At 33.4% G+C, this 25,444-nt stretch overlaps 1 protein-coding gene across 4 annotated transcripts; it reads left to right on the forward strand.

The window, feature by feature from the left end:
* Positions 1-6,359: 6,359 nt before the first annotated feature.
* LOC118742889 (apolipoprotein D) lies at positions 6,360-24,652 on the forward strand. 4 transcript variants are annotated; one of them, XM_036475303.1, is made up of 5 exons: positions 6,360-6,450; positions 10,847-11,204; positions 23,888-24,042; positions 24,111-24,183; positions 24,336-24,608. In XM_036475303.1, exons 2-5 carry the CDS (start codon positions 11,043-11,045, stop codon positions 24,606-24,608), a joined length of 663 nt encoding a protein of 220 aa, XP_036331196.1. In that variant the 5' UTR covers positions 6,360-6,450; positions 10,847-11,042. The 4 variants fall into 4 exon arrangements, with proteins under 4 accessions (XP_036331196.1, XP_036331197.1, XP_036331198.1 ...); XM_036475304.1 differs by having other exon boundaries at positions 10,870-11,204; XM_036475305.1 differs by having other exon boundaries at positions 6,373-6,443; positions 10,870-11,204.
* The last annotated feature ends 792 nt before the right edge of the window (positions 24,653-25,444 follow it).

A 25,444-nucleotide genomic window follows, 5' to 3' on the forward strand; every position in this document is an offset into this window, starting at 1 on the left:
CTTCAGGTATAGTATTTAGTTGCTTAACAAATTGAATTTAATGGTCAAAAATTAATTTATATGCATTATGCAGCTGCAATGTTTAGCACGCATGCTTAGATTTGTATGAGCATACATATAAGTGCATGTGTTATACCACAATCATGTGGGATTAATTAATGTCACTCATGCTCAAGCTGGTTTAATATGAATTTATGTTGTTATACATAAATTTATCATCGATGTGATTAAGTCTGAACTAGATAAGTGTCACTTTGTCATTTAGTGTGGTCACATAAAGTAGTAAATACAATGCAGCGGTTTACAATAATTCCAGGAATACATACCTACATATACAAATGCTGTTACATAAGTATTGAAAATTTTAAAGCAAGTAAATAAAAAACTTTTTAAAATTTTAACATAAAATATATTTATGTATGTATCTTAACGAGTGTATACCCAACGGGACTGAAAGTGAGCCGCTCCACAAAGGAGCAAGTAGGGAGCAGTACAAAAGCAAAGTAAAAAATAAATTTATAATTTCTAACAATGCTCAGAAATAAATATCATTTTGAGAAGTTACATAAAATATTTTCTTTGGAAAAAATGATAACTTATGTATGTACAAACATATAATTTACATAAGTATTAAAAAACAAAACATAAAACACAGCAAAAAAAACAAAACATAAAAACACAGCAATAAGACATACATACATACCAAGTATTGCAAACTTATATATGTATATACATATGTAATTGCTTTTTGAATAAAAACTTATAACGTTTTCTTTTCTACCAAAAAATGTTACCTTCTCGCCGCTCAAACAGCAAAAAGAGGGCAATGAGAAGGCAACATATTTTGGAGAAAAAAACGCCATTACATAGTAGTTACATATAATTTAACAAAACAAAATTATGAAAAATCATTGCTCTAATCACTCGACATGCACTAAATATATGTATATAGCACTCAAAACGCGTCATTATGTATGTAGTGGATAAAAAGTAAACATAACTGAAGAGTTCAAAATATGTACGACTACTCTACGTGAAGATATTTCAACAAACTCAACGGCATTGTGAAGTGTAAGGGTTTTACCAGAGAACGTTACCGTCCGGAATAACTGCATCCAAAAAATTGTCAGTTTATCTACAGTTGCTCCCTCCCTCCCCTCCTCCCTACAGCTTTATAGCAGTGAATGCCAAAGCTTTAAAAAGCTCTCTATACAATTTATATACGGCTGGCGGAAAATAAAAGCTTTCGCTGTACAGTTTACTGTACATGGTTTGTGTATAGTAGAATTTGATCTTGGCGCCATCTTTGTGTGGCTTCATCTCTGAAAAGCTTAACAGTCGCAAGCCGAAAGTTAACCCACCAAATAAATGGTTTGCCATGCTGTGGCATTTTGTGTTTTAAGAAGGAGGTCATTAGCTTTCGTTTCATAAGGCCTGTATGCAACTCTCAAGTAAAGCAAAAATTCCATACAAAATGACGTACAAGAAATGGCTAAGAAATTTTCTTAAGTCAAATTTCCTTCAGGCAGTACGCAGTTCTTAAGAAATTTGCTACGCTTTTTACTACGGTTTTCTAAAGTTTCTTGTGAAAAAAGAGCACAAGGCAACCCAAGTTTGCAACAGAAACATATGCCCGTTCCATTATTTCTTGAGGAAATAGAAATTTTGTCTGCTGAAAAAGATCTTCAAGCCGCATTTCCAATAGGCACCAATTTGTTGCCATTTAAAAAATTCCATAACATTTAACCTTGAAAACTTTTCGAGGGCCCATGAAAGGACTGTCCTTTCTGAACGAGCAACTTCAGCTTTATTAGCTGATGCTGATAGGAAAAATGTGACAAAAAAGTTGAAAATAGTTGTCTACATGATCAAAGTGAAACGCGATCGCTGGAAAAATAACACAAAAGCAACTTTTGGGCGATATGAATATCGTAGGACTCTACTTTGATGCGCATAAACCAGAATTCAATTAATTAGGCGAAATCATACCAGCAAGTCCACATGCGGAAGGTGTTTCTTCTAAAGCTTCCCTGCAGGCTTTTCTTTCACTTAACAGGCGGAGTGTCTCTGAAGCGAAGTGTGAAAATTATTTAAAGATTGTGAAAAATGTTCCGTTATAAATTTATTTAACCAATTAACTATCCCAGTCTGTATATCGCCGATTATTATTTAAGTACAGATCAGTCAGTCGTGGAGTTTGTCCTGGAGAATTTTCTTCGATGCTTTCTGGATCTGTAAATCATTCCAGATGAACCAATAAAAATAAATAAATAGATCCAATAAAAAGTTCGCCTTTACGTTGGTTAAGGAAGGTAGTACTCGGCCTTTTGAAAAATTGCAAACAATTTAAGAACCTCCTTGTCACAATCAATCTTTAAAAGATGTGTACATGAAGTAACAAATCATCTTTTTATGTGTTTCGTGAAAAAGCATGGGATGGTTATATAAACGGATTCAATATAGAAAGAAGATGACTCAATTGGAACACAAAGCACAATTTCCAGCTAAACTGTGAAAATGCTTAAAAAGGTTACAACTATTAATATATGTATGTATGTACTTTTATTGATGTGTTCATTATAAACTCCGGATGACTTAAAACAAAAAAATTTAGAATTGCCACCTGTTTGAAATTTTTTTTTATCTGACTAAATTAGAGAAATAAATATTACAATTTTTTACCAACATAATGAGGCTCAAGAAATCTTAATATGGAGAATATTTTTGGAGAGGGTTGGCACTCAATTTTATTTTATTTAATTGGTAAGATAAATGGCATATTGGTACAGAGTGGGTATCAAACTAAAGAGGCTTCAGCTTGATTTCGAAAATATTGTTGAAGCGTGTTGTCACCTTTGTAAAAAAATGCTTTCAATTATATAGATAAAGTAAATTAAATTTCCAGTATAAGTGTCGAAATGAATTGGTTTAATTTGGAAAAGGTTTTTAAAAAGGGTTGCCACCTGTTCGAAAAACTTAACTCAATTAAATTGTTAAGGTAAATGAAATACCAAAATTTTGGTAGCAAACAAGAGGTATTTAAGAAATCTTTGATTTAGAAACATATTTCAATGTTTAGGGTTGCCAAACATACTATAATATATAGTATTTTGTAATATGTTTTCGGTCAGCGTACTATATACTGTTGGAAAAAATATATTTAGTATCCAAAAATACTATATTTCTTCAGCTATAAATATAAATGTGGGGCGTTCCATACCAAAAACTTCATATGTTTGATTTGTTTCAAATTTTTGGGGTTGATGCATAAACATAAATCATAAATAAATATGAAATTTGAGCTTGATTAATACGTTTCTAAAAACTTTACAGCGCAAAAACAAAACCAAATCGATTTAATAGTTTTCCAATATCTCGAGAACGGGGCGAGGAAAAAAATTTAAAAAAAATCACACATACACGCATTAAAATTCTCTACGAAAAAAAAATTTAAAAAAAAATGTTTCTTTAAAAATTTTTCACACATAAATTTGTTGATAAAAAAAATTGTTTTTGAAAATACGCCATCTCAAAAAATGTTAAAAAAAATTACAATGGTAGCTCAGAGTGTTGCGCAATATAGTTTTATGGGGTGCACTCTACAATAATTTGAGTTAAGATGTTTTTTTACACTTAAGTTGAGTAAAATGAGTACATTACAAATTTAAAAATTTTTTTTAATTTTTTTTAGAATTTTTTTAAGTATGCGTTCTTGTAGCCCATAGCCGTAATAATATGTCTCACGAAAGTTAGCTCTCTACTTGGAAACACCAGTTGTTAATCAATTTTAAAATTGTTTAATTTAATGGGTTTTATACAGAATTTTCAGCCGGCAACACACAGAACTACCTCTTGAGATTTCTTCATATACATAGCATTTGGGATAGAGCTATGATCTAACTAAAATGCTATACAAAACTGTCATTTCTTCCGACCGGATGTGTAAAATGTATTACATTTCACAAACCAGGTTTCGTTTTTCGTAAAAAAAAAATATTTTACATTAACAAAAAACTTGGTACAATTTACGAATCTTCACGGACTGATTATACTGTCACAGAGAAGCCGACTTTATTTTCTACAATAGGGGTAAATAACTGTAACTTTCGTATCAAATAGTTTGTGTTTTCGACTCACCCTAATGCACATACAAACATTCCTCTCATATACTAAAAGAGTACCACAACCTAAGAAATGTCATTTTTTGATATAATGATGCAGAATTATTCGCTGTGAAGTTTCGCGTGCATTTTGAGAATAAATTCGAAACTTTAAACACGTCGCCTGAACAATGACGTTTTTAGGGTTGTAATAGGCTTTTTTCATGCCCGCATCGATTTTTGGACCTTTTGATCCCTTTACAATTTGAATTTTATTGCGCTCAAACTTATTTTATACGCGCATTAAACATTTATCACAAGGCTATTGCATTCCAAAGCATTTACCAGCGCCACCTTTATAATTATTACAGCACATTTTGTGTGAATTAAATTCATGAAAATGCAATGGCATTACAATACACCTAGAGAATAGTAAAACGTAAATAGTATGGTGATTTTTATAGATATTCCGTTGAAACCTTCACTATTTGCAAATCACCTTGCGTACTGCATAATGCATGGGACACACTTCCTAAATAAGCCCTTTTCAACCACAAGTGCCCATACAGCGCAGACTTAGTAACTTAACTATAATAACTAAATTGCATAAGTTCACTGCACTTTCAGCATTTCGACGCCAAATAAGTACTTCCTATTAATAAATTATTGTTAAGCCAAATCAAAAAAAAATAAATAAAAAACTCGCGCTATTAATAATCACTTTAACTAAATACATAAACAGATGTGTTGCTGTTTTTGTTATCGTACGCATAAATTACGTGCCAAAGTGACGAAGTGTAGAATTGAAAGTGTAGATATGACTTGATGATATTCATCAAAAGAATCACTTGGCGAAGCTAACACAATGTGAACAAGCTTTGCCGGGTCTTGTAGCCCCACACAGTCATACATACATATGCTCGCCGCCTAGTATGGGTATGAGTGTATATAATAAATATACGAGTACATACATATGTCACATACATAAGCATATTAAAATATGATAAAATAGTATTTACATTAGGATGCCACACGAAAAAATGTTGCCGTTTCCCAAAGTGAATTATAATTTTGGTATCATAGAGTTTTATGTCACCAAATTTTTTGAAGTGGAACCAAGCCATATTAAACCGGTATTATTTTTGATTTTGAAATCTTGAATATCCAAATATACTTATGTAAATATATTCGGGTAAATCAAAAATCAAGTGCAGTAAAAAAGCAAATCAGCTGCAGGTTACTACCTGCTTAATATGTATGACTTATGCATGGATCACACTATGGCAGTCAAGGACTGTTGTTGTCTAGAAATCTTTATCGAGAATGAGTTCAGCTCAATAAAAAATTCTAAACAACCCCATTCTGTTGCTATCAAAATATACAAATCTGTACAAAAATAAAAATAAACGTGTGATCCCTGCTTTAGGTGGAAATAACCGTTTTTTGCACAAAATTTCTTAGGACGTATTGAAAATAAAGTAATTTTAATACATTTTTCGCCAACATTTCGATACATTCCTCACTAAAATTAGAATTACTTAGTAAACTCTTAACCCATTCCCACGTTCAAGGAAAATTATTTTCTTCCGCCATCAAACTGACTTTCTTGTGAAGAAACTTTCCTTCATAGTTTTTCGGAAGGGAATGGAATTAAATAAATCATAATTTCGAAACAATGGCATTTTTAATTTAATTTTCGGCCACTTTGGAATGTCGTTATTATGGAAACTTGAACAACTTCGTTAGTTCTTTGTCAATTTTTATTTTCGGAGGCTCACTGAAAATATATTTTTGTCCCTGCCGCCTTCCATATTAAAATTGTCTAAGAAATGGCTGAGCTTTGACAATTGTATAAGAATTGTTATACTAAATTAAATCAAAGTGCATCAAAAATTTATTATTTTTTTTAAATACGAACTTTTATGTGAATCTCTTACATTTAAACAAGTAGCTATTTTCAATTTTTCTGAACTTCTACCAAGGGAAATGTTTAGCTAGGAAGTATATTATCAATGCTCTCTAGTTCACGAATATCGCCGAATTAGTTAATATTTTATTTCGAGTTTTTTAAAACTTACAAAACTAAGGAAAGTGCACCTTCAATTTCTTATAGTATGGAGCGTGAACTAGCCTAATGCACATATCAGTTGGTATTTGTAGAGCCACTTGTATCGGCTGAGCCTCTGGGCTGTCGTACAATGTTCAATCGACCCACTGAACGCGACAAGCAGTTCTGTTGTGAACGTTGTTGCGGTGAGTTGTGTGTTTCTTCGTGTATTGTCGCGCTTTTGTGTCATTTTTATAAAAAATTTCTTAAGAGCTTTTTAATTATTACTGCTGGCGGTAAAAGGTGTTACTGTTCATTTCGATTGCCTCTTTGAAGATACCTATACATACATACATACATGCATGTATTTATATTAAAACGGGTAAACCTGGATGGATCGTAATGGACAGAATCTAATTGAAGATGTTTATAAGAAAAAGTGAAGGCGCTGGTTATCGACTAAAAGCTTGTTTAATTTAATTATATATTTATTATTTAATAGGCAATTCGAGTGCTAAATGAACGCGAATTTAAATTTGGCAAATGTGAGATGTGAATAAATCTACGTTATATACAATAAAACAACTATTTTTTTTTTAGCATTTTTGTTAAAAATTTATAAGAGAAAATAAAGCAATTTAAAAGGCAAAAGATCAAGTGAGCTATTTAATATATACATATGTACATACGTTCACGGCAAAAAGTATTGGCACAAAGAATATTTCAACATACATATGTATGTATATGCAACAATTTTTATTTGAATTTCTTTCGCCAATTTTTTTACAAAAATATGGTTCGTACTACAACAAAAAACATAAAAATATAATGTCTAAACTTTGTGCAAAACTCTAGAAAATTCAATAAACTATCATGGAAATTTTCGACTTCGAAGTTGCTAAAAAATCGCGTTGATTTTTTGGATTTTTTTTAGGTGTTTCACATTTTTCCCATGCAAAGTATTTATGAGATTTTGTTTAGACCTAGCTACTTCCAGTCTTGCGCTTTATTGTACTAAAATTTAATGGCATACAAAACTGCAAAAAAAAAACTAAAAAACCTAAATCCAAAATTGAAAATTTTAATCAAAATTTTGTGTTGCAGTGGGAACCATATTTTTATAAAAAAAAAATAATAATAAAAATTTAAATAAATATTGTTACATATATTGTGAAAAATTCTCCGTGCCAATACTGTGTACTGTGAGTGTACATAAATACATATGTATGTGTTGCGAAAAGTGTGTAAAAAGTGAATTGAAAACAAATAAAAAATGTTCACTAAATAATTTAAAAAAATAAATAACGCCAAAATAAATATAAAGTGCAGGAAAAATTGAAATAATAACACTAAATTTACAAACAAATATGAGCATCAACTATGTATATTTGTCTAATCAAACTAACATCCCTGCTTAAAAATTGTGGTGCAAAAAGTGTAAGAAATAACAAGTTTACGATTTTTATGACATCCGTAGTGGGAATTCTTGTTAGCAATCTTCATTATAAACAGTGGTTCGTAACACATATGGAGACGTTTCGACCTATGCTATCAATTTAGTGTATCGCCAATTTGTTTTATATATAAAAAATATTTTTTTTTTTACTACTTTTTTTTCAATGCACTCAAAAACCAATTTATCAAAAATCAGAAACTAATAAAAAATATAATTTAAAGCCCAAATATACAAGATTGTATCACTGCTTTCATATACTTATGCCGGCCAAGGTGCACAAGTTGCTCTAGCAGCTTACGATCATGATGTAGAATAGACTTAAAAGTGACTTCAAATGGAAAATATTTGGTCTCAAACCGACTGCAATGTCAAGGTGGTAGTGTCAAATGTGAATGTGTACACCAAGTTTGGTTGAAGCCTATACATGCACATACATACATACCTACGACGGGTGCATATATTTACGCAAAACTTATTCTCCAAATATGTACAGTATGACGCACAAAGGTATTGTTTAATGCACAGTAACAAATTAACTTTCAGTTACTACACAGTACCTGCCAGGTGTTTTCGCCCTCAAATTTCGCCTGAAATTATTTTGTTGAATTCAGCCAACACAGCCAACGCGAAAGTGAATTGTGCAGATCTTCAAAGAAATAGTCCCTCATAAAATATTAGTTAAAGCACATTCGCTAAAGAAAAATTCTAAATGTCGTGGCTTGTGGTGTATCGGAACAACGCATGTAGTGCAGAAAAGTAATTCAACATCTGTCAGACTCATGCTTTCGCACCTCGCTCTTTCCTCTAGCTTTGGAGAAGTAGTACGTCTGTTTCTTAGCGGAACTGCTCAAATCAAGTAGATGGCCTGGTGTGAACGTGCTAAGGGTTGGTGACTTAGCAAATCTCGTTCAAAAGCCTCATGCATAGCCCTAGCAAAGGCGGTCAAGAAGTTCTCATTATCTTTATTTTACTTTAAAGTAGAATAAGTGCGAATGGTCGAGGTCTGTAACAGGCGAAGAACACCAGAACATTCAATCATTTTCTGTGGGAGGCTTCCATCAACATAGGATAGTATGCCAGAACTGATTTCTTGTCATTAAAAGCCCAGTCAGAGCGCTTTTGCGAGAAGGACAGTAATTTCAAAAGAATTTTTTTACATAAAAAACAATCACCAAACCCTGGAAAAGCTTGGTAGATGCCATGTGAAATCTGCACCATCAATTTGAATGGTTACGAAAAGATCCACTGAATTCCGTTATAGTCGTACCAGCACAAGTAACGTCGAACTATCAGGTCGCCGGAAAGGATTCGACAACGCCAGAAATCGTCGATAAAGTTCGCGGAATGATATTGGACGGTAGGAGAATGAAAATATTTGGTGTGGTTGACACTGTAGGTATCTCAAATGAGTGGGTATGTTACATCTTTGTACATGAAAAAGCCATCCACGTGATGAACGCCGCGATTACTCACCATACTCGACCACAAGCACTTCAGAGACTGTAATCTCATGGCAGCCTGTTTTACGTAACGGAACGACTCGGATTTTACCCGACGAAGTGCTGTTGTTACGGCGATCTAACCCCGGATTCTTCTACGGGCGGGCATTGAGTCCACATCCGGGCTACTACTTCTGCTGCGTTTGTTAGAGACGACTGCATCCGAACTCCACTTCGGTTAGGTGCAACTCTTGCAAGGGATGGAGTCACCTAAGAACTTGCTCAGACCTTAGGTGTCACAGAGTGTGGATCACAGGCTTTGTGGCCCCCTGTTGCTCAGGTCAAACTGAATCGGAAGTGACCGCAATAGTTCACTTTAACAGGATGGCATCGTATGCGTCGCGTCCAACTGGAAATATCGTAATTGTGCGTACGTAAACACTTCCTTCCTGTTTGATCATCGCAAAAGTAGAGTAATACATACTACCTGCTGTGATTTATACACTTGATTTCCACTGCGATATGTAATAATAATGCGTGTTGTTTTTTTTTCGATTTTCTTTTGCTTTTCAATTTGCGCGTTAAGTGGAAATTCGTGATTTTCCACTTTGGCTTTTCTCAATGTGCCACACTTATTGTACGTATGTATGTACATACATAGATATTAATTACAGCTCAAGGCGTTAGCTTTACAACAAGTGCCTTTACGCTTTTGTTTACATTGCAAACATCTCAAATATGCAGTATGAGTGATATGCAAATATGAGTGAAGCAATGAATTTTGCATGTGGAGTAAACATTGAGTTTTTTATGATTTCGCGATTATTTGTATACATATATTATTTTTTTTATTTTTTATTTTTTATTTTTATTTTTTTTGTTGCAAACACATTACCTACTAACTCATCCTACTCTCAGCTGTTATGCGATTTTTATAGCGCAAGTAATGAATGCCGTCCGTGCATAAATATTTGCATTGTCGTTGGTTTGCATAACAGCTAATCACAGCCTACCCATTGGCCATCAGCTGTCGTCTGCTAACTGTTGTCTGTGGTCTGTCGTGCGCCAAGTTGGTTGACCAAACAGCACTTGTGGGCTTTACCGGTCTATGTACATATACATATGTATGTACATATTTACATTTCACCAAGCTATTCAAGCGAACACCCACAAGAGTTGCGATAGACTTGTGTTGTTTTATGTAGTAAACAATAAAAGCAAATAAACGGTTTATTACGAAAAACATAAAAAGCTCTGAGAGCGGCTAAAAACCAAAAAGCGGCCAAAGAAATTGCGCGATTTTTAGTTGTTTCGCATAGTCAATGACGGGAAAAATTTAGTGACTCGATATTAATTGGTAATGAATGAAAAAAAAAAAATTATAAAACAAAACAAAAAAATAAAAATAAAATAAATGAGTGCGTCGTACAAATGAATTTACATAAAAGAAGAAACTTGGTAAAAATAAATCAAACAAAATTTTATAAAACATTTCTTATTGAACCCCTTAATAAAACAAATATTTGAATACATTTTTTTTTTAAATGTACTAACTTTTTATGTGATATTTTTGCGAAAAAATTTAGAAAGTATTAAACGCGAAATTTTTTTCTGCAAAAACCAATTTATCGAAGAAAAATCAATACTGACTTAAAAAGATCAAGTTTTATATGTGTGTATGCATGTCTACGATTAAACCAAAAATTTTCCCTTACCATTAATGAAAAAAAAACGCACTGAATTTTGCCAACGTTTACATTTCAATCAACAGCAAGACAAATATTTTGATAATCTTCGTATCTAGTGTATTTTTCGTGATTATTTCAGAGCTGAAAATGCAAAAGTGAAAATTGTTAACCTGATCGCAAACAAGAAAGTTAGCGCCAAGCAAAAAGAGTCGAATGAGACTTAAAAAATAAATAGTAACAAAGTGCTTAAATACACACATAAATTTCTACATTATTGTTGTGAATTTAAATATCTTCCGAAATTTGCTCCAAATGTCTACACCAATTTGGTTGAACCACAAACAGTCACACTTGTTTTGCTGCGCATGCGCAACTGCATTGCTGACACTTTTACTATTGATCGACGGTGCGGAGAGTTATGGCTTCGGCAGATGTCCAAATTACCCATCGATGCCGAAATTCAATATGAGTCGGGTAAGAGGTGAAAAAATAAAGTTTGACAAATCTTATATACATAGTGCTTATCACAATTATATGCCAACCACATATCGACAAGTTTTGGCTATTAATTATTCTATTATAAAAGCAAAGCCGTATAGCTACAAGTTTCAAACTTTGTGCAATATAAAAAAATGGTTTTATATTTCTTTCTATTTTAGTGCAAATTTGAATTACATAGCTAGGACTTACCGTTGGTTTTTGGCAATTATTTTTTTGCTGGTGTAACATATTTTCTCCATTAAAAAATCGTCGTATTATTCGATGTGTTTGATTTATATTTCTTTTGCTTCGTATTTTTGTTTTTGAACACGAAGATGAATACGAAGGCAAATACCAAATACGAAGAGCAATAGAATACGAGTTCGAAGAAGAATACGACAACTAAGACGAGCACGAATAAGAAGACGGATACGAGCCAGAGTAGGAATACGATTATGAACACGAATATTAATACAAAGACAACTACGAATACGAAGCCGAATAAGGAGATGACAACGAAGACAAATACGAAGGCGTACACGAATACGGATATGACTATGAAGACGAATACGAAGATGAATACGAAGACGAAGACGAAGACAAAGACGATGACGAAGACGAGGTTGAGGTCGAATACGAATTCGAATACGAATATAAAAACAATTGCCAGATTATTTCGAATACAAGGACGACGGCGAATACGAATATGAAGAGGAGGAATACGAAGATGATTGCGAATACGAATACAAAATCGGCACTGAAAAGAATACGAATACGAATACGAAAACGACGACGAAGATAAATATGAAGAAGAACATATACCATGTTACGGGCGGGGAAGTAAAAGTAGTAGTAGGTTAGTAAAAGTGATTCAAATAGCAAATTTCAGCAAAATCGAGATACATTTATTAACTTTGCCTGCAGCTTTTATAGGGATCTGTCAGTGTGAAGCGTTCAGTCTATGGGAAATATTGACGCAGCTCTTTGTGCCACGACCCAGTGCCCCACACGGGTTAGTTACCGCATCTCGCACAACGCGTTGCTTACGTTGTCCAGAGTGCGCAAACGAGAAAGCAAATGGCGGGATTGAGTAGGATCATGCAACTGTAACTGCTTATGCAAAAGAACGATCATACGCCATTGCAATCTCTTTGTTTTTTATTAATTGATATTTTTTTATACAGAGTTCCGTAACAGTTACTGCGTTATTTCATTTGTAGGGTAAAAAATTAAGTCATTAAAAATGGCGAGCTTATATACTTACGCATTAAATGCAATAAAATGCATTTGGAACTGCCGCATATGCCGCTTCAAGATTTTATTGCTTTTAACCTGAATGTGTTATGGAAGAAAACGGTGCATTACACAATAATTTAATAACAATAAATATTGTAGTTACTGACTCATTCTTCGTTTTTCTTGTAACGAATTTTTTATTTGCATTTGTTAAATAAGATACATTTTATAATGCAGATATATACGGGTACATACGTTTTTGTTTGCTACATACATACATACATACATACGTGTATAAACGAATATACATACCCTTATGGTAAGCTGATTAAATTAAGTGATATTTTTACCAGTTTGGCTATTTTCTTTTGTTTATAATTTGTTTATAAAAGTCTAGAAAATTGCGTAACCGGCACCACACATTTCAAACTTCAATTCTCATATAAAATGTATATATATTTCATGATCCAATGATCGGATCTAAACATGGGCGTAGCCAGGTAGGGGAAGGGGGGTCCTCGAGCCCCCCTCCCCCCCTAACTTTCAAATTTTCCTTATATATATATAAAATAGTACCCTGAAATGCCAGCTTAATAGGGTCGAGACCTCCCCCCCCCCTAAATTTCATTCTGGCTACGCTGATTGATCTAAACCAGATTAATATGGGACCACCTCTGAGACACTATCTTTCCGATGCAAAAGAAGGAATCGGAATCAGTTATGCGGTAACATACATAAAAAAAAAATATTCCGACGAACTGATAACCTCCTCCTTTTTTGGAAGTCGGTTAAAAATCACCGCGATTTTCCAGCGCATTGAAATATGCACTTTAACCTATTAAAATGGGCTAAAAAACTGCATACCTAAAATTTTTTTAAAAATTCTGAATAAAATTTTAATGTAATTTATGTACGAAATTGGAAATGTGTATATTAGGGTGGTCCTTAAATGAAGGAAGCAAATTTTTATATAATATTTCCTAAGCCTCAACCCCTGCGTCGATGCTACTTTAGTCGAAGACATTACATAAAAATGTTGGTCCCGATTGGAGATCGTTAAGGCGTGGGCACAGGGGTCAAAATTCAGATTACCCTATGAAGACGTATCAACCGAATCCAATCGGGACCAACATTTGATATCTTCGACTTTAGTAGTATCGATTTTGGGTATTAAATAAAAAAAAATATTTTTAATTTTTTAAGTCTCCATAGAAGAATCTTAACTTTGCCCCCAGTGCGGCACGCCTTAACCATCTCCAATCAGGACCAACATGTATGTACGATATCTGTGACCGCTGTATTGCCGATTGAGGGGGTGAGACTGAAAAAATCGTTCATTTGATTTTTAAGGACCACCCTAGTTGGTTGTGTAATGTGCTAGACTTTTATAAAAAAAATATAAATATTAAATAAACAAAAGGATAATAGCCAAAAATGTCACTTAACTTAATCAGCTGACCACAAGGGTAGGTATGTTTATCTTTTTGTTTATTAAATTAATTTGCACATATTTTGTTTTAGATATTGGTCTATATATGTATGTATGCATACTGTATAAATGTTTTTAAGCTTGAGTTTCGGTGTTAATTAAAACTGCAAAGTTTCATTGTTTTTAATAATACTTTGCCTTGATATTACATAATTTTCTACAATTAATGCAAAAATAAGTTGTAAAAAGTATAGGAGTAAAGATAAACACTACTTAGTATATGTATATATGAATGTCAAATAAAAAATAAATTACATAAATACACTTTTAACCACCTTAGTCTAGAATATCTTTGCTGTTGTTCGTTTTGAATTCATAACACGCGGCAACAAAAATGGAAACAAATTTTGGTGCGACAAATGTTAAAAATATTTTTAATAGATTTGTTTTTTTTTTTTTGTGGTAATTATGTGTATAAGGTTTCCATCAGATGGAGATGTTGAGATAAACCTTGTCGAAGTGTCAAAAAAGTTCGTTTTTTGGCTATATTTGAGAAGCTCAAGCGAAGAAAGAAAGGCTCACAGAACCTTCCACTAAAGCTTTAAATTAAGGCTTGGACTTTCAATTACAATCCCTTGACCTCGAGGTCAATTATAGTAACTTATTTAGCAGCTAAAACTGATTTTAGTGAAGTTTGCTTACCTCTTGTTAATACAGAAAAAATTATAGAACCTTCTACTTGGTATTTAATTAAGTCTAAAATTTTATGAAAAATATGCGCTATCGAAAATAAACAACTTATTTACAGAGAAACACACATCACGGGAAATAACAAGCTAACTATTGCATAAAAAAAAAAAAAACAAATGTATAAAACCAGAAAAATTTTCCCAACCCTGAGATTTTTGTGGCAAACCCTGAGCCCCGAGATTCAACAGGAAGCACCTGGACGTCAGGATGAAAAATCGTATCTGGAAACCCTAGTTGTAGGGATGGAATTTTCAGAGATTGTAGTCGAAAGTTCAGGCTTTACTTCAAGTTTAAGTTGAAGGTTCTGTCACTTTTTGTTTCTTCGCTATAGCCACTCTAACACTGCTAAAAAATGATTTTTTTTTTTTTTAATTTTGGTCACGTTTTCTCAAAATCTGAAGCTGATGGAAACTTTGTAACTACGCTCGTTTAATCCCTACAAAAAAAAAAACTATCAAAAATAGATTTAACTTTTGCCGCATAAAAAAAATTGTGTTACCCTGTGTAATAGCATTTTAAAAAATAATTATTACAGTTTTTTATTGACCACTCACTTGCATTGCACGAATTTGAGGCCATTATATGTACTTGTGCTCTGTCGTTAAAGCTCAAGTAAGCACTCATAATTGATCAACTTGATTGCACTCGACGTTTGTTTTCTTGTTTTCTTAGCTTGGCATAGAATTCTAGAAAAAAAAAAGTAAATGACCAGTTTTTTGTGGTCAAGCTGCTGGTTTTCAACCATTAAGTATATTTTCAATTGAATGATAAGTACGCACGTACTTACAAATACTTACATATGTGTGTATGTATACAAATACCCTGTGGGGAAAATCTCTAGTTCTGAACTGGGGCGCTTTTAGTACATTTAGACCCAGTACTGGTTCGCGATAAATCTCTTTTGCATGCAAGCAACTGGCGAATTTAACATGGCGATGTCCTAGGAAGTGTCAATTGCCCCCCGCTGCATCCCTTTTTCGATAGTTCCGAACTAGTCCTAAATTCTATAGTTCCGAACCAGTTCTAAAATCGACAGACGAAAGAAAAAAGTATCATGATTTTTCAATCTTTTCGGTTCTTCCGTGTGCGATTTACATTATTTTCAAAGAAACATTTTTTCAATTTGAAATTAAATTAGTTGAAATATACGTTTACATACCTTGCTGTAGCTGACTTTGCTGAGGTGCTCGCTGTTATTGGTTAGATTCCATACGGCCCCAAGATGTTAATATGTTAACACAAAGCTTTGTTTTGTATTACCAAACTATGAAATAGCATCTGCGAAGCACAGAATAGAAGCGTATTTGAACGAAAAAGCCGCCGAACACATATCTATGTAAAGTAAACAAGCCCCCCGCTGCATCCCTTATTCGATAGTTCCGAAATAGTTCTAAATTCGACAAATAGGATCTAGTTCGTTCTGCATCTCTTTTTCTATAGTTCCGAACCATTTCTAAATTCGTCACTTTAGATATAGATTTGTAGTGAAAAAATCTGAAAAAATTAGTTTCTTAAAAGTACCACTTTTCGTGATTTTGGACTGGTGGGGATCTAGTTCCTATCGGACTAGTTCCTTTTTGGTGATAAAGACCTAGTACGGAACTAGAAATTTGTTTCACTAGTCCGCGGTTTCCCTGCAGGGTATTTACATAAAAAACGAATGACTTGCTATGTAGGAAATATTAGATATAAGAAATATGATTTCGACAAGGGCTAACTAGTTTAATTTTAGTAATTACTACTGGCAATAACTTTGAAAGACCCCGAGTTGGTAGTTGTGCAGGATAATTGAGCATATATTAATCGAAGTGTAAATTATATTTATCATCCCTTCTCCCAGATAAATGGGCATATTTAATATTTATATGATAATTATGGGACTCACAATGTGTGTTAATCATCGTTATGTCTTAAAATTTGTCTATGTAAAATAACTATTAAAATCACTTTAAAAGATTGAACTGATAGAAAACATATAATTAGCGAATCCCCTAAAACTGTTTTAATCGCTTCTCTAACGACATTTAACAGGCCTTGTGAATCCCTTAAGTATATACGATAAAAAATGTGCTCAGATAATTTAAACTGTTAGTGATACAAAAAATTGCAAACAAATTATTTAAAGCTAAATTTTGGTATAGCAGAATTCAAATAATTTTCCTACAGGGCATATACAAATTTCTATTCATAACATGCTCTTCAACGATCACATAAAAAGGCTGTGACCTCTTCATTGGTTTAATTTTTATTGTTGATTCTCAAAACTTTGGTCTACTTTCAACAAGATGATTTGGCAAAATAAACACAAGTAACTTTTTATTTGTCATTTGGCTTTTTATTCCTTCAGACAAGTGGAATCATTACGAGCAAAGCTCTACAAATTTTGATCGATTTTGTTAAACCTCGATCACTCTCGCGCCAGCACCGCTGACCTTTAGATAATTTGATAACAGGCATACAATTATATATTTTTATTATATCCCAGCAAACAACAAGGTTCGATATACATTTGAGAATAATTTGAAATCAAAGCCCCTTCTCACATGTCAAACGTTTGAAAATGATGAATTTTACTAAGAGTCACCGAAAACGTGAATCTTGCATGAAGGCGGAAAGAAAGTGCTATGAGAAATAACAAAAAATTTCAACAAATAGAAGAAACTTTAACCCTGGATTTAAAAAAAATTGTGTTCAGATAGAGCAAACAAAATCTTCCAGGTATTGGACTACAAAGTCAGGAAATATTTCAAGGCCCCAAAATCAGTGTTCCAGCGAGTTCTAAAAATTCTGGATCACTATTGATTTTTGCAACTAGTATTAAAATATTGAAAAAGAATGGACTACTATGCAAAAAATCGGCAGAACACCAGTATTCGAACCTTACTTTTGCTGTACTAAGCCCTGTTCTGCGGTCTCCATCGGTAATTTGTTTCAAACACATTTTACAGATGTAGATATTTATTTCTATGATTTGAAATCTAATAAGATATTTTTCCTGCGATTCCAAAAATATCCCGCCTTCGAATAGTAAATGTATTTTTCGTAGAATCTTTACTCCTAACTATCAAATAAAAACAATTCGCGGAAAGTTAAGGTCTCATTTACATATATGTATATATATATTGCACAACCGATTCCTGATACTCCGGCTATGTATTTATTGTGGTGATATTGCTTCTAAGAATGAAACGAAATTCATTGTTCAGCTGCAAAATTACTTTGTATTGAAAAAGGCATATGCATTTTATCTATCATTCATATCATCGTTAATGTGCTCGTATAGCCAAAACGGTTGTGGATTACGATGTACGAAGGCCATAATATAAATTTTATGAATTTGTAGTTTCCATGCTAACGAACTAAGATCGAATCGTTTATGGCAAGTGAATTGCCCCAGCGCACACGTACAAATGCAATTTAAAAAGGTATGCAGGAATGCCGAATTACTAGGGCTATTCGCGATTCGGTGTATAAGAGCTGACAAATTTATGCAATTGCAGAAATATGCCATGGATTGTGAGCGACCTTTATTAACCTGTCATGGCAAAGCTTTTGCAAAACAATTTTTGTGCAACAGCTTTGGTTTTGTTTATGAATGCAATGCATAGCATTTTTATGCTATGGATTTTCGGTATTGCAAATTTGCCAAGCCATGACAAATGCAAATGCGTGTATTTTGTTTGTGTATTGCAAATAATTTGCAATACAAATTTGCAATGCAATGATGCTAGGCCATTTGCACCGGATCGCGAATAGCCCTACTGATCAGCAGGTGATCAGCGGCTCAAGGATGAAATAGCTCGAGCTATTGGCCAATAGAAGCATCACTTTTTCCAGCTTACTGGGCATTCATACATGTATGTACATATGTATGTACATTATTAGGGCACATGTTTGTTTATATGTGCTTATATTGTAAAGTTAGCAACTACAATTACATATATAAAGACGATTTAAAAATTCTTGGCTTTTTTCAAATTTGTTGCAAGTATCCGGGTAGTTTCATTTGATTAAATTTTTAATGCTAAAATAGAATAGACAAAATAAAGTAAGTGTTTTTATTCGTGTGAAAAATAAATATAAGTGCACATACATAACTACATACATATGTATACATGTATGTACATTAGTGCGGATCGAAAACCTCAAGATGTTTGATACGAAAACTGTAGAGGTACTATTTTTATCCCTTATTCTAGAAAATAAATCCTGGTTCTCTACGGCAATATCTTCAGTCTGCGGAATGAGCTGGAAAATTTTAAAATAAGAGTGGGAATACCAATTTTCCAAAATTTTACAAGGACTTGAGTAGATTAAATCGGGAACTTATTTCCTACCATAAAACCATAAAAAATAAATTGGGCAAATTAAAAGTATGTAACATTAATATTTTAACCAATCTCCAAAACTATTTTAGACCAATCTCAAAATAACGCTGCCATTTGTTTCTCTTATATGTACTTAATTTTTTTTTTTGTATTTGAATCTCGAAGGTCCCTTATCTTAATCCGAATTTGATCTACACAAGTCTTTATAAAAATTTGAAAAATGGTTATTCCCACTCTTGTTTTCAATTTTTCAAGCTCATTCCACAGACTGAGGATACTGTCACGGATTAAAAAAGCACCTTTTAAGATCTATACAATTGTCGTATCAAACATGTTGTGTTTTTCGACCCGCCCTAATGTACATGCACATATAATTCATTTAAAATCAAATACCGCCGCGGTGGCAGATCTTTGATGTCAAAGTGTCAACATGTCAATTTAAATGACAGGAAGCAAAACAATTATGGTGATGTTAGTATGTATCGTATGTGTACTATTTAACATATGTATATATGTACATTAGACTGGGTCGATAATAAGTTTGGAATATCTCACTTTATTCGAAAGCCCAATCCAAAAAACAGCCAAAATCAAGTTTTGTTCATGACTATTTTAGTTCTAACTCAACTTTTAAGTGTTATAATCATTTAACTGATATTTTAAGTACTACATATTTATATATCATTACCTTAATTCACATCGAAAGTCACTAAAGTTTTAGCGTTGCAGATAGCTTAGTTGTTCTGGATCGTAGGGAAGTCCATCTCATCGGTGATCAATGAGATTCTAAAATCCTCAATAACTGATACGGCAGGCTAGGTAGAAAGGAATGGTCCAGGGGCTAGTTCCTAATATCTTGCTAAACGATCCCGATCTACACAGATGGCTTCAAAATGGACATTCAACCCGGATCTGGAACCTTCTCCCAGAAATTATCCTTCGGAGGGTTCAACAGACTTCTAAATTACTATATTTTTTCCCCCATGGCTGAGATATATGCAATTTTCTGGCACATCAAATTAATTACGAATTAGTTTTTTGAGGGGAAAACCATCACAGGCTTCCGATATTAATCTAATCTAATCTGAATCATCCTGTGTCCAACAAGCCCCATATCCTTCGTGTCAAATCATCTGATTGCCGAGAACGGAAAATGTTTACAGAGCAAAAGCAAGATTCAGCTAAAGATAAATAGGATGCCCGCCTCTGCTGGTTATCAAAATGGGGAATTAATAGTTCAGCAACGCAGAGTTCGGTTGAGAGGCTGGAAAGGAGAATAAGAATATCCATGTATATTCGAAAGCTTATTTCGAAAATGATTTTATCATAAAAAATGTACGCCCTAAAAATCGACAAAACCAAGAACATCACGAATTTGTACGACAATAAAATTTAAAATCTTGATGTTAGCGTTAAAACTTGGGTTATAAACTTGTCTTCCCTCTATGAGATCCGATCCGGTTTAATAAATGCAACAACGAGAACAAATAAGAATATACATATTTATGCACATACAATCATACATATGTATGAATGTGCATCATCTGGACCTACTTAATCAATTTGTTTAGTTCAAAGCGATTTTAATAAAGACAATTTACTTAATTTGATTTAAATTAATTTAATAATGCTGATAAATGTAGTGCTACCTAATACATATAAACGTATGTATGTAGATATATACATATGTAAATGCATTACTACAAATGTACTATATATGTATAATTGCAAAGCTTGAAAATAGTGAGTTCAAAGTCCTTTATTATTTCAAAGTACAGGGTGAGCCAAATAAGACCTACAAATTTCACTCAGCAGGTCCATAGTTTGCCTAGCAGTGTGCGCAGTCGCACCATCTTGTTGGAACCACAAATTAGGATGCTGCGCCGCCGTTGGCCGCAAAAAGTCGTCAATCATTGTTCTGTAAGAAGTCCCAGAAATCGTTTCTGGCGTTTCATCCCCATTCTCGAAGAAACACCGTGCATTTGGATGGATGTAACTGGTGCTGGTGTATTTTTGCACAGTTTTGCTTGGAAATGCGCTTCATGCGAAATCAAAACATTACCTAGAAAATCTATTTGTGTGGCTAATTGTGTAAAAAGAATAGCATATTGTAGTCGTTGTTGGTGGTGTTGGCTGTAAGTATCCATTACTATTTTCCAATATAGTAACTATAACATGCAGAAAGAAAATGGCAATAATATTAAAAAATAAAGAAGTTATACGTGTTTAACATTGGTAAGTCTTATTTGTCCCACCCTGTACATTCATATTTACCTACATACATATCTGCATTTTAGCTATGCAAACAAGTGTTCATAGTGCTATTATTAAAAAGAAAGGAACACTCGTGTGAGGTGCTTTTAGTACCTATTACTTGTAAATACTGGCTTATCATCTTCTACAGCTCCCCGTTATGTTATGACTTTGAACTAATTTTAGCATCGATTTGTGTTCACCAATATATGTACGTATGTAAATAAATACATATATTAAAGATAATATTACTTTATTACTGTACAAAAACCCGTTTCGTTTTTGAACAATAATTCACACTTTAAAGCTGGCGCGAATATGCGAAAACTTTTGCGCTTGCGCTCACCTCAGCTCGCCGTGTTTGGTTAAAGCTGATGTCACATAAAACTTTTGCTTCGCTTTACGTGACAGATTCGCTTTGACAGATAAGATGAATTGTATGAAAATGCACAAAGCATGCCACATAAATCGTTGAAGCGGCAGCGCGAAGCGAAAAGATGGTCAACTCCCATCTTTTTGCGCGCTTTGACAATCAGCCGGTTTAATATTTATTTTGTTTCGTCCAAATTCGGGTTTTCATGCAGAAACATAAAACTTAATTACATTGCTGATAATTTTAAATCAAAATAATTAAAATCCACAGCAACTTTGATGAGTAAAAAAGCGGTACAACATTGTTTTCTTGGCGTTCATTGTGGCATACCTTTTGCGTCTGGCGCTTTGCTGGCAAAGTTATAAATGTCACGCAAAGCTACAAAGTTTTATCTGGCATCAGCTTAACATTTTTTGTTTTGCTTTGTGATTTGTCATATTTTACGTCAAGCCACATTACATTAGTTTTGTTTTGCGGATTCATAGATACATACATACATACATAACTATGTAATGCTACTACAAATTTATAATATTGGAACCGATTGATACGCGTCTAAAGTTGAAGTCGTTTGTTTAAGATTTACCAAATAATTTTATTTTTATACTTGGTTTTGTTTGTAAATACATACATACATACTATATAGTAACTACATTTACAGCACATCATAAAAATTAACAGATTGCATAGGTATATCTTTAAGGGTTGTTTAGGTCAAACTATGTCCATAGGTATGTATGAGGCATTATTCATCAACTGAAGCACAAACTTAGTTGAGGTAAAAAAAAAACAAATCGCTTATAGTTAGGGTTGCAAATTCATTAAAAGTTTTTACTTTTAAATAATAGGTATCGTTTTTTTTTTTTAAATCCAATATGGCGGTTCCAATATGGCGAACAAAGTTTTAAAAAATGATTGCATACACTTGATATTTGTTATTCGAGGGTTGATGGTATCATTGATTACGAATATGACATGCATTTTTTAAATTCAAAATGGGTATTTAGCAAAAATAAGTTTTTCATACAATTTTTGGAAAATGGGTGTGGCACCGCCTACCTATATCAAATATATGACCCTAAATGACAAACCTACAGCAGAATAGAAAGAAAGTGCAGGGGAGATCTAAATACTTACTTGGAACTCGATAAAAAAAAAACTTACTATCCCTATGGCTCCAAGGCTGTAAAAAAGGAATTGGATTTGGATGACACCTAGAAGGTAGTTTCAGATGCTTTTCTGCTTTAAACATGACGGCAGCGGCTGTTTTAATCGACAGCCGTGACAGATAAGCTTCCTTAGTGCTGGTAAACAGCTCGTGACTCTTCACGAATTGTCCAGGAATGTGTTACTGTTAAGGCTCAACTCTGTCATAAAATGGAACAGACCTCAACTGGCTGATGAGTTGACCAGCTTTGGTTCTTAGCCGAATCTTAGTAGGAACTGTCAGGTCCAGACAATGTAGTTGTAAAATTTCTTCTCCCACAGAGAAGGAGTGAGTCTCGAGCTCTGATAGCACCGTTGAATGATGAGTATAGTACAGAGCTTTTTCTTTGCAGCTTTCCGTTCTTCGGCAGTCTAAGATTTTGCAACGATTTCAAACATCCACCTCTTACTTTCTATGGGCTTAAATATAAATAATGCGCAACAATGTGTGCATTGAAAATCGGTTTTGTGTTATTCGGTCTGCGACAATTGCATTCCATACTTTTATTTGCCTGGATTTGTTCTCTTGGACGAGGATTTTCTTCGACTAAATAAGGTAAACTTAGCAAAATCAGGGCAATTTTGGAAGCATAAACTGGTTTTAGGTGAGATCGATGTTAATATTTCTCAACGCGGCATCACACAAGCCAAGGATTCTAGGTGTAACTTAATGATGAAAAATTGCATTTTTATTTCAAGGACGTTTCAAGCGTATAGCCTATATGGCAAGTCTAAACTATCCGTAGTTTTCGGTGGTCAATATGCAGAGAAAATATATAACTTTTTTTTTTACTGGCACAAATTCGTACCAAATTCCGTGGCCCTATTACAGTGTTTGGTAATTTTTTTACCGATTTTACTTATTTTCAAACCTTAATTGCCAGTTTAACGAAAGCAATTTAAGTGAAAAATTATTTCATGATTTTTTTTTTACTTTAATTGCTTTCGTGAAACCGGTAGTAAGAAAGTAATTACGTTTTCAATTAATTAATTTTAATTATTCCGACATGAAACGTTTTTGTTTGCCGGACTATTTTATCGGCCTACACACACGACTGTTTATGAAATATATTTTAATTTTATTTTATTTTTTTTGTTTTAGGTGCTCGGTCAATGGTATGAAGTGGAGCGATCATTTTATTTACCCGAAATCGCTTCTGGTTGCACGCTGCTTGAATTTCAGCCCTTAAATAAAGAAAAGCTGTCTAAATCCAGTAATTTTGAGCTCGAAGTGGCAATCAAAACAATAAACAGACTGTAAGTAGCATGTTTTTTTTTTTTTTTTAATCTACGTACAATTATCTAATATTTTAAATTTTTGATAGAACCGGAAATCCTTCAGTCAATTTGGGCCAAGCGACACCGGAGAATCGAAGGTCATCTATTATGGATTTTAAGGTAACCTATTGCAAAATAACCTCAACTAAACTAAATTGAAATAAAATGAACTAAACCAAACTGAACTTTACGTAACTAAAATGAACTAAAACTAATATAAATAAATACAACTAACCCTCGTTCTTTATCCCTCTTTCTCTCTCAACACACAGTTTAACTCTCGTTTCCCGGATGTTATTGCCCGCCTTCTGCCTGGTTCTGGCAAATATCAGGTACTCTACACGGACTATGACAATTTTGCTATTCTCTGGTCTTGTGGCAGTCTAGGATCAATTGGATATTCCGATCAAATATGGATATTCGGGCGAGATCGTGACTTCCCGGTAGAGGTGCGAACGAAAATCTACGATGCACTGAAAAAATTGGGACTCGATCCAGAGAGATTAGTCTTAAGTAAAAATAAAAACTGTCCTCAAACGTTATAGTTTTGCCATTGTAAGTCACCACACAGAGTAGAAGAAATTAATAATATTTTTTTTTTTTTATTAAATGAGCTCGAAATAAGTTATACATATAAACGAAATTGAAGTAAGAGTACATACCATTTTACCATGATGCAATAATAAAAGGTGTTGGATGTTGGCAGCTTCCCGCTCTAATTCCGCCATATTAACCTCTTTAGGTGAAACAGTGTTACTTCTTTAACAGTTGTTTGCATTATAATATTGTTTCTCGGTATACGCATTTTATTTTCTTAAAAAAGTATTTTATCTTATTTTATTTCATTTCATTACGAATATGCTATAAAAAAAGCAAAATTTGTTTAGAAGAAAATATGAAATTTTATATTTTTCCCCCAAACGGGGATTAATTTCTTCCCGTTTTTCTTCTTATTCTACTACGCCAAGGCAGCATCAAATCTAGCTGTAACAACGTCCAACACCTTGTTTTATTGCATCATGCCATTTTCCTACCTTTTAAATCATTTACAGTTCATGAATGTCGATAACTGTAACGGCAGGAGCTGAACGTAGCCACCAATAGCGCGTTAGAGTGAAACAAATGATAAATATGTAATGTACATACATAAGAGCGTTTTTATGATCATCAATGGCATTATACAATTTACTATTGCCCGATCACCATAAAATCTAAAATTTACAATGCCGACCGCAATTAATTTTCGGTAGTGCAGATTTTGTAAAAGTAAATGTCAATTTTGATTGCGTATTCCTTTATAGCTTGGTCCACCTTTATGGTTTGTTTTTATTTTTTACTTTTTTTTAATACATTAGATTAGATCGCTGTGATACAAGAAAAA

The sequence above is a fragment of the Rhagoletis pomonella genome, unplaced genomic scaffold (assembly GCF_013731165.1).
Source record: "Rhagoletis pomonella isolate Grant_MI unplaced genomic scaffold, Rhpom_1.0 Rhpom_scaffold_00007, whole genome shotgun sequence".
NCBI classification, from domain to species: domain Eukaryota; kingdom Metazoa; phylum Arthropoda; class Insecta; order Diptera; family Tephritidae; genus Rhagoletis; species Rhagoletis pomonella.

Bases quoted from the DNA above. Each gene is read 5' to 3' on its own strand.
- LOC118742889 (XM_036475303.1), top strand. From the start codon at position 11,043: ATGTCTACACCAATTTGGTTGAACCACAAACAGTCACACTTGTTTTGC. The intron at 24,043-24,110 runs GTAAGTAGCATG...AATTTTTGATAG, and splicing joins ATCAAAACAATAAACAGACT to AACCGGAAATCCTTCAGTCA. The intron at 24,184-24,335 runs GTAACCTATTGC...CTCAACACACAG, and splicing joins CATCTATTATGGATTTTAAG to TTTAACTCTCGTTTCCCGGA.